An 11,155-nucleotide genomic window follows, 5' to 3' on the forward strand; every position below is an offset into this window, starting at 1 on the left:
CAGTCCTCACTAACTTAAATAAGGTTAGTATCATCAGTTTAAATCAAACCTTAAAAACCTACTGCAGTCCTCACTAATTTAAATAAGGTTAGTATTATCAGTTCAAAACAAACCTTAAACACCTACTGCAGTCCTCACTAACTTAAATAAGGTTAGTATCATCAGTTCAAATCAAACCTTAAAAACCTACTGCAGTCCTCACTAACTTAAATAAGGTTAGTATCATCAGTTCAAATTAAACCCTTATAGAAACCTACTGCAGTCCTCACTAACTTAAATAAGGTTAGTATCAGTATCATTGTTAAATCCGGTTCATTTCAAGAACTGGACCGGGCCGACTTTAAAGCAGCTAAATCAAGTTGTGCAATACTCATGCAGATTACATATATAACAGGACCTGTTTACTCATGAGCCTCAATCTGTTTTCTTAATCCTTTCATCTTTGTAACCTGATGGAAGAACTTTGATAAGTCAAATTTTGGCTATTTGATTTAGTAGAATTCATAGTTTAGGATTATCAATGGCCTCCAAATTCAGTTTACTATGAAAAAGGGTTAAAAAATAGAGTTTGGTGTGCTTATTTAGTTCCTAAAAAAAGAATTTATAATGTTTAAGCGAAGCAGTTCTTCTCATTGGAGAAAGTAAGAAACTTATTAAATCTTCTTTGCACTCCCTTTCAAAATTAAATGTCACTAATTATATATTGTATAAATTTATGCAAGTATGGCTCCGGATTCCACACCTCTGGGATAAAAATTAATAGCTTTATAAGGTTGCATCTCTAGAAAGGGAATTGCAGATATGCGTCAGATAATTTAAAGAATTCAATATTTTTTAATAAAATATGACAACATCTTCCTCGACTATCTAAACGTCGACTACCGAAACGTAGATTATCAAAACGTTGAATAACGAAACATCAATGATACAAAACGTTGAATTTTACAAACCGTTGAATAACAAAACATCAATGATACAAAACGTTGAATACTACAAACCGTTGAATAACAAAACATCAATGATACAAAACGTTGAATACTATAAACCGTTGAATAACAAAAACATCAATGATACAAAACGTTGAATACTACGTCGACTACCGAAACGTAGATTATCAAAACGTTGAATAACAAAACATCAATGATACAAAACGTTGAATTTTACAAACCGTTGAATAACAAAACATCAATGATACAAAACGTTAAATACTACAAACTGTTGAATAACAAAACATCAATGCTACAAAACGTTGAATTTTACAAACCGTTGAATAACAAAACATCAATGATACAAAACGTTGAATACTACAAACCGTCGAATAACAAAACATCAATGATACAAAACGTTGAATACTACAAAAAGTTTAATAACAAAACATCAATGATACAAAACGTCGACTGCTACAAACCATTGAATAACAAAACATCAATGATACAAAACGTCGACTGCTACAAACCGTTAAATAACAAAACATCAATGATACAAAACGTCAACTGCTACAAACCGTTAAATAACAAAACATCAGTGATACAAAGCGGTGAAAACTACAAAGCGCTGACTAAAAAATTATCAGTTTGATACAAAACGTTGAATGCGACAAAACGTCAAATAACAAAACGTTGACTGCTACATAACGTAGAATAACAAAACGTATAAATTACAAAACTTACACTGGTGCTAAACGTTGATTACCAAAATGTTGCATTATGTTTGATTAAGCAGGGTAAAGAAGTTTCTGGGACAAGCTAGGATGGGCTAGGGGGCCGAGTGCGGCAGCCTCTTAAATGTTTAATTTTTGTCCTGTCTCTCACATTATTTGGGTTGGGGGAGAGCGGAGGGTTTACTAGGGCTGAGCAAAGTTTCGTTAACGAAACAAAGGTTTTCGAAAATTAACGGAAGAGTCCATCAGAGGGACATTAAGTTAAGAAGATAAAGGAATTGAGTCTTTGCCACAAACTCAAATTTTCAAATCCCTATATCTATGGAACCTGATGTTGTAGACTTTTGATATTTCAAAATAAGATAATTTGATGCAACAAAATTCATAGTTTGAAATATCTAAAGTCTACGACATTTGGTTGCAGAGATATAGGAATCTGAAGATCAGAGTTTGTGTCAATGACTCAACTCCTTTGTGTCAGCTTCTTTTTCAGCAAATTAAAAATTATTCTTCACCACTGGCTCCCTCAACTAATTTTGCTTGCAATCCAATAGATGTTTTGTAGGCAAAATTGGTTTTGGGAACCCTTGGTAAAGTAAAATTCCCTTAACTTTCCTTTAGAGTAGTTGTAATTGTAAATAATTATTATGATATTTATAGAGCGAGACAAAAAAAAAGGATATTTACAAAAATATCTATTTAAAATTGTTCAGAAGATTTATGTGAATATGATTGAAAATGAAAATAAATCAATTTGTGAAATGTACTCAAGTTGGACGTGTTTAGAAACCACCTGGATACTCTGGAACGGTTTAGAAACCACCTAGATACTCTAGAACGGTTTAGAAACCACCTGGATACTCTGGAACGGTTTAGAAACCACCTGGATACTCTGGAACGGTTTAGAAACCACCTGGATACTCTGGAACGGTTTGATGGAATGTTCTGGATAATATTATATAATATAATATCCAAAACATTGTCCAAAGCAAGGGATTTCCATTGTGCTCTAGAATTAAGGTAACATTTATCATCTGCATCCAATCTGTATACGTAATCCAAACCAGAACAAGGAACTACCCGATATAATGTGATCGTACCGAATACAAATTTACTCACGACAGAGCCCAAAACTTTTGTAGAAATCAATATATTTTTAAAATATATACAAATGTTATAGCCTGGATAGACACATGGTACTCTTCTCAAATCTTATGAAATTCGAAATATCTAGTTATTGCAAAAAATCGCTTTGCGGCCATGATTGTAGACATGACTAGGGTTGTTCATAAATTTTGAAAATGTTCGAAAAAACGATCGTTTAATGTCTTTTTTAAGCACGATGGTTCCCAACGAACAAACCAGTCGTTTTTAATTAAAAAAACGAAAAAGAACTTTCACTATTCTTAAAATCTAAACCCTGTGCTGTTAACAAATTTCAGAATTTGGCAACCGAATCTAGACTAAAAATAAAGCTTTTGCGTTTAAGAAAATTTACCAAGAATATTATACTAAAATACTATTCCAGACAGCTATTTTTAGTAATATTTGTATTCCAATTTGATCAGTCTAAGAGAAAAATACTTCAAAATATGTCTAAATAACATGATAACCGCCAATTTGATATAAAAACAAATAATAAATATAAAGGATGAGACTGTAAAGACGACTAAAGATTCTAAAGATATGTCGATCCAAAGGTAAAATTCTGCCTTCAATAAAGACTGTTAATAGCGTGTTATAATTTGACAAAAAAAGAAACAAGCTTACAGTTGCAGGGACTCATGAATATAAGTAAACAGACAGAATAAATTCTGTAAAGTCGTCTCAGAATAAATTCTGTAAAGTAGTCTCTAAAGTCTCATCCTTTGTGGGTAACCCTATATTATATTTACTGTTTTGAAAGTTTTTTGAATTGTTTCCTTTAAACTATGACTGCATATTTAATATCAGACTTGATCGTCTTTAAACTGTTAATTTTTTTGGGACACATTGTATTTAACATTAGGAGCCAGCAGAATAACAGTAAACATAATCTTAAAGAGACAGGGTGTCCCAGTGTGTCCCATGGGGTGTCCCAGTGTGTCCCATGGGTTGTCCCAGCATGATAATCTTTCAAGTTTCATGAGTTAAATGCTTGATTGACAGTGGAACCGTTAAACAATATGTCCAAGTAACATTGAGTAATTTAAAAATAAAAAAATAATTTTTGTCCTTTTTCTTCTATTTTCTGCTAAAAATAAAAATAAGAATATCTCCATATTTTTTACAGGAAAAGGTGAAAAGGGGGTGCCATTTTAAAACGGGCATGTGTGGCCACTTTTGAAAACTTGGACGTTGTCCCTTTGGATTTTCTTATTAGACAGAAATAAGCTAATCTTCATTGATAGACAGAAGTCCTTCCATAATCTTCCTAGATAAGGCAGAAATGGAAACTGGGAGAATTCTGTTTAAAAATAATTTGCAGTTATACGTAATTCAAAATTTAAATAATCTTGGATTTAGTCCCGCTTACTTTTAAAAATTTGTAGATAAATGGCATAAAATCCGCAGATTAAAGTGCCTAAAGCCTGATTATCTGGGGGTTGGTGAAAATGTTGTTAGCAGTTAGAATAATTTTTAAGATAAACAATGTTTATTTAACATTTTTTTGTTCAATTGTTGAGTGTTGAGAATTGATTTTTTTTTTAATTATTAAATAACGACGACAAAACATTGATTACAAATTCTACAGTAAACTAATTAGATGTTTAGGAACATATTTCTCAATAGAAAGGAATTGAGTTTTTGACACAAACTCAACTTTTCTAATCCTTACATATTTGCAACCTGATGGGGAAAATCTGTAATATTTCAAACTTAAATTATTTGACCTAACAAATGTCATAGTTTGAAACATCAAACGTCTTAAACATTAGGTTACAAAGATATCGGGACTAGAATATCAGAGTTTGTGACAAAAACTTAATCCATTTGTCAATAAATCAATGTTAGAATCGATTGTTTTCTAAAAAGTGGAAATTGCGCAGAAACTTCAGAAACAATGGAGGCAGCTGTCACAATTAAACACTTTTCCAGATAGAAAAACGGAAATGTCACTTTTTAAATGGAACTTCACTTGAAATTGCAACGACAATACCTTTAAAAATTGAAAATTAAATTTGTGTAAGTTTGCTGAAGCAATTTTCTTTAGCCTTATTGCTAAGCAAGTTTTGCATTATTATACTTGAGATGCAATAGTAACCCAGAAAACAGATGAGGCAAGTTTTGCACCATTATACTTGAGATGCAATAGTAACCCAGAAAACAGATGAGGCAAGTTTTGCACCAGTATACTTGAGATGCAATAGTAACCCAGAAAACAGATGAGGCAAGTTTTGCACCAGTATACTTGAGATGCAATAGTAACCCAGAAAACAGATGAGGCAAGTTTTTGTATTTTGTAATTGTTACTTATTTTTTTCTAGTCACTAGTCAGTGCACTCAATTACTTTTCAATACAAAAATTTAATAAAAAGATCCCATTTTACATGACCATGCAATACAGGATTCAACACTTAAAAGTTATACAATACTTCATTCCCAAAGAATCATTATGTAAAGATAGTACATCATCACTCTATACACTATAACCTCGTTGGTAAAGATAGTTATTTCAGAGGTGTACGCATTTTTTGTACTGCTGAGCCCAAAACTTAAGACAGGGTATCGTTATGAAAACCAGTTTTGGAACCCGGGTTTCACAAATGGGTTTACCCAGTTTTGTAGATATCGATATTTTTGTTTTGAAATATTATTTATTTAATCCTTTATATCTTACCATTTTTATCAAATCTCTTAAATCAAAATCTCCACAAATAATAAGACCCCAAAAAGGAAACTCGGAAGTTTCGTTCAACGATACTCTTTTAAATTTCAGGCTCTGTGCTCTGTCTCTGAGCCCGAAATTTAAAAGAGTATCATTGAACGAAACTCCCGAGTTCCCTGTTTGGGGTCTTATCATTTGTGTAGATTTTGATTTAAGAGATTCGACAAAAGTGGAGAATATGAAGAAACTAAATAAAAAATATTTCATAAAGAAAAATATTGATATCCAAAAAAATGCCTAACCCCATTCGTGAAACCCGGGTTTAAAACTGGTTTTCATAATGATAGCCTGTCTTAGGTTTTGGGCTCTTTGCTGTAAAGTAAACACAAGAAGGATGTCAGCAGCCTGGCATGAAAATGGAATCCATCTTTCACATGAAAAATCAATGAAATATTTTGGTCATAGGAAACAAGAATATATGCATATATTCTTGTTTACAAACAAAGCCCAGAGAGAACTGGTTTCAATATGTACGCAGAGAATAAGCAATGAAGTAAATATTTCCATTTACTGATAGCGCCGATACAAGGATTCATAACTCTGATTGGATAAAAAGATAGATAGAAAGAAAGATTTTACCGCCAAACTATTTCTATTGGTTCAGAATAGACATCAAACACATGACTGAACACTTATTGGATCAGGCACTAATGGACTCGGCATACAGGAGTGACTTGAATGTTAGATTTGGTCTTCTGCCTTCGAAAACTCTTTCCTTGGCTTATTTCCTTGGCTTGGTGAAGAAAGACAGTAGTTTTTTATTGCAAGGACACATGCACGTAACTGTAAGAAATGAGAAAAAGTACTTAAAAACTTAGTCTCTGAAGTCTCATCCTTTGTGGTGAATTCTCAGCTAACTCTTGGCAGTGCAAAATCTTGCAAAGAAACATGATTTTAAAAAGTTTAGATATTTATTTTAACATGAATAAAAACAAGGGAATTGGCACATAAATAGATAGGGAACTATTAAAAAAGGGAATGAAATTTAACTAAGATACAGAGTTTTAAATCAGTTTCTTTCACAAGAAAGTAAAAAAGGAATTGTCTTGAAGGCATATTATTGGTAAAATCTAACCAGCCGTAATATTAAATTTAAAAAATAACTTCTGTCTTCAATAAAGGTATTAATATCTCGCCTCAAACTCAAATATTCTACTCCTATATCTACAGCATCCTGATATCTTAGACCTTAGACTTTTAAACTAAAAAATGTTTATTAGATCAAATAGTATAAGATTTAAATACTCTCTGAATATCTGGTGGAAAAATATGTTTGAGTTATTGTCGAGAAATGAGCTAATTATGTGCAATAAACTTAGCCCATGTTTTTTCCCCAGCACAAAGTTTAGAATACAGCCCTTTCCTTAATTTACTAACTTGATAAAAGACATCAGAGATGAAAACTTTTAAATGGTCGGACTAAGTTAATTAAATTCTTTCAATGCAATAAAAGTAACTGCGATCTTTTTTTCACTTCTGAAAATAAGAGGTTAATAGATTTAACCCATCTCTTATTGGTCGTAACTTAGAAGTTTCCACCAATAGAAGAGATCTAGAGAGAAGAATTTTAACTTATCCCCCGTTCGTTCAAAGGTGGTCAACTCTGTGTAAAAGATTTTTCTCCTTCAATTTTGAATTTATATATAAATCTGATTTGAATTGTTCACCCTGATTTACCAAGAATATTATTATACAAGATAGTTTAAAGACTAAAGATATGAAGATCACAAATAAATAATAAATATGACTAGTTACGTAATGCCCGAGAAAGGTTTCATTTAGGATTTAAAGCGAGAGATTTCGCGCATTTTTTAAAAGATGGCGTCTCTTCATTACAAAGACGACATCGCTGAAAAAACGGGAAATCTCTGTCTTGTTGAAGATCTATTTCTTGAGCATGGTGTTTATGATTACAATGATTATAGCACAGATTCTACAAGGTTTGATTCAAGCAGAGAAATATTGACAGCTTTGCCTTCTCTTTTTACAGCAGGGTTAGCAGCCTCCATAGCAGCCAACACATCCTCGTTCAGGGAATAAAATGACGGAGCCTGAAATATTTATCAAAGTTAGAAAATAAACAAGCTCAAAACCAACCATTCACAGAAAAAAAAATCTATTAAAATCTAAGAATTTACAGTTGTATCCAAAAAGTACAGGGTAATGGGTTTATGTTATTTGCTTACTAAGAATTTAATGCACCGTTAAAAAGTGGATCCAATATTAATATCTTCTAATTTTAAGAGAAAAAAAATCAATTAAGTCTTTGTCACAAACACTGATATTCTAATCCCTTTATCTTTGCAACCCTTACCCAATGTCGTATACTTTAGATATTTCAAACTATGATTTTTTTTTGATAAATTATACTAAGGTTGCAACGATATAAGGATTTCAAAGTTGGAGTTTGCGGCAAAGACTCATCTGGATTATAAACATTTTTTGAGAATAATTTTCCATGTCTTTTAGATTTTTATGAAACTAATGTGTACTTGTTCATTCTTACTCACTTCATGGTAAAATTTATTATGAACGTGCTAAAAAGTAATTATCGTGCTATAAAGTTAAATTAGCTGTAGATTATAGCACGTGTGCTATAAAGTTTGATTGGTTCCCGGATTATCTTCAAAAAATTTTGGATATTTCCATAATATTTTTTAATTGAAATGAAAATAAAATTGAAATTAACTTTATATTTTTATCTCTGCATCCTTAAAAAGCTTATTTTATCTAGAAATAACCATTGCAATAAGGCAAGTACACAAACGTTTCCTAAAATTACCTATAACACTAATATTATTTTGGCATGCGACGTGCTATAAAGTTGTTGGGACTTAAATTTTCTCTGTATCTTGAAGGTTCTCACCTTTTTAAATTAAATTTTGTCTCGAGCTTTAGAGAAAATATCTGTCCAAAATCTTTATAACACTGTAAACCAAAATTATAGTGTTAGAAATAGTTATTATAATTTTTATTTACCAGTGCACAGTCTACGTTGAACCACCAATTGCAGACAAAATACTGCTGATCAAACAGTGTTCCATTGGGACAGAGGAAATCATACTTTACCAATCCATTTTCAGGTCCAGCACAGATATGATACAGCTGACAGTCAGCATCTGTATCAGCATAGTAACCAGGAACCTAACATAATAATAATATGATACATCTGACAGTCAGCATCTGTATCAGCATAGTAACCAAGAACCTAACATAATTATAATATGATACAGCTGACAGTCAGCATCTGTATCAGCATAGTAACCAGGAACCTAACATAATAATAATATGATACAGCTGACAGTCAGCATCTGTATCAGCATAGTAACCAGGAACCTAACATAATAATAATATGATACTGCTGACAGTCAGCATCTGAATCAGCATAGTAACCAGGAACCTAACGTAATAATAATATGATACAGCTGACAGTCAGCATCTGTATCAGCATAGTAACCAGGAACCTGACATAATAATAATATGATACAGCTGACAGTCAGGACCAGTCACCTGACATTAAAATAATATGATACAGGGATAGGATAGCATTTAGTAATCCTTCAGAAAGAATACATTTAAGATTTTGGGAAACTTAAACTATGGAATAGAAAGACTACTGTTAGATTCAAGAAGTATGATTTGTTATACTACAAAACATATGAATACAGCAATTGCAGAGAAGAAAGTTCCAAACCATGATTTGGCCAAAAAATGACTTTTTAACTGTTAATATTCTTCACGTCAAGAAAAAAATTTAAATATTAAACCCGTAGTAGTACATAAATTTTAATTTCTGATTATTTTGATTTTATTTTAAAACATGTTACATTTCTAAAGCAAATGCTAATTTGTGGGCTAAAGATGTTTTGGAACATGTCGCGGTGTTGAGACATTAACAGATTTGAATTAATGATACTTTACAAGCATTTGCACAATAAGATAAAGTTTAGATTTGAAAGAATAAAATTTTCAAAACTATATACTGTTCTGATATTTCAAAATATAACGACTTCTAACATTGAAATATATATATTTACAAAGGAAGGATATTTACCTGTCCTTCACAAAGGAAAGATAGTAACCTGTCCTTCTCAAAGGATATTTACCTGTCCTTCTCAAAGGAAGGATATTAACCTGCCCTTCTCAAAGGAAGGATATTTACCCGTCCTTCTCAAAGGAAGTATATTTACCTGTCCTGTTCAAAGGAAGGATATTTACTTGTCCTTTACAAAGAAAGGATATTAACCTGCCCTTCTCAAAGGAAGGATATTTACCCGTCCTTCTCAAAGGAAGGATATTCACCTGTCCTTCTCAAAGGAAGGATATTTACCTGTCCTTCTCAAAGGAAGGATAGTAACCTGTCCTTCTCAAAGTATATTTACCTGTCCTTCTCAAAGGAAGGATATTTATCTGTCCTTCTCAAAAGAAGGATATTTACCTGTCCTTCTCAAAGGAAGGATATTTACCTGTCCTTCTCAAAGGAAGGATATGTACCTGTCCTTCTCAAAGGAAGGATATTCACCTGTCCTTCTCAAAGGAAGGATATTTACCTGTCCTTCACAAAGGAAGGTAGTATCTGGAGGAAGGGAAAAGATACAGACAAATATTTCTTATTCAAATGAAGTACCCGTCTGTAAAGCTTGTATAATCATATGGTAGGGCGAACCGCGTCAGTTATATCTCCCTTCTATTAAAAAAAGACAACTTTTTCATGGACTGCGAATTTTTTTCCCGGTTTTATTTTATCCATGAAAAGGTTGTCCTTTGTGAACCTTAACAGACATGATATTAAAAAGTACTTTATTAATTCTAATGCACATGAAAGACTAAAATTATTTTATTAACTTTGAACGACGTGATAGAGTAAAGGAAGATTTAATTACCATGTTTATTGGGACACCCTGTAGTTAAAAATTATTTCCCTTTTACTTTTTACTCCCCCCCCCCCCNATACTCTTCCTTTATCTTCTTATAATTATCCATCTTATACTCTTCCTTTATCTTCTTATAATTATCCATCTTATACTCTTCCTTTATCTTCTTATAATTATCCATCTTATACTCTTCCTTTATCTTCTTATAATTATCCATCTTATACTCTTCCTTTATCTTCTTATAATTATCCATCTTATACTCTTCCTTTATCTTCTTATAATTATCCATCTTATACTCTTCCTTTATCTTCTTATAATTATCCATCTTATACTCTTCCTTTATCTTCTTATAATTATCCATCTTATACTCTTCCTTTATCTTCTTATAATTATCCATCTTATACTCTTCCTTTATCTTCTTATAATTATCCATCTTATACTCTTCCTTTATCTTCTTATAATTATCCATCTTATACTCTTCCTTTATCTTCTTATAATTATCCATCTTATACTCTTCCTTTATCTTCTTATAATTATCCATCTTATACTCTTCCTTTATCTTCTTATAATTATCCATCTTATACTCTTCCTTTATCTTCTTATAATTATCCATCTTATACTCTTCCTTTATCTTCTTATAATTATCCATCTTATACTCTTCCTTTATCTTCTTATAATTATCCATCTTATACTCTTCCTTTATCTTCTTATAATTATCCATCTTATACTCTTCCTTTATCTTCTTATAATTAT

At 31.7% G+C, this 11,155-nt stretch overlaps 1 protein-coding gene across 1 annotated transcript; it reads right to left on the reverse strand.

The window, feature by feature from the left end:
* Nucleotides 1-7,195: 7,195 nt before the first annotated feature.
* On the reverse strand, nt 7,196-10,414 carry LOC111711812 (uncharacterized). Its single transcript, XM_023486260.1, has 4 exons — nt 10,384-10,414; nt 10,079-10,137; nt 8,508-8,672; nt 7,196-7,579 (listed from the first exon to the last, which is right to left on the reverse strand). The coding sequence occupies exons 1-4, from the start codon at nt 10,412-10,414 to the stop codon at nt 7,448-7,450; spliced, it is 387 nt and encodes a 128-aa protein (XP_023342028.1). The 3' UTR covers nt 7,196-7,447.
* Nucleotides 10,415-11,155: the final 741 nt, after the last annotated feature.

Source organism: Eurytemora carolleeae, unplaced genomic scaffold (assembly GCF_000591075.1).
Source record: "Eurytemora carolleeae unplaced genomic scaffold, Eaff_2.0 scaffold1201, whole genome shotgun sequence".
NCBI lineage: Eukaryota > Metazoa > Arthropoda > Copepoda > Calanoida > Temoridae > Eurytemora > Eurytemora carolleeae.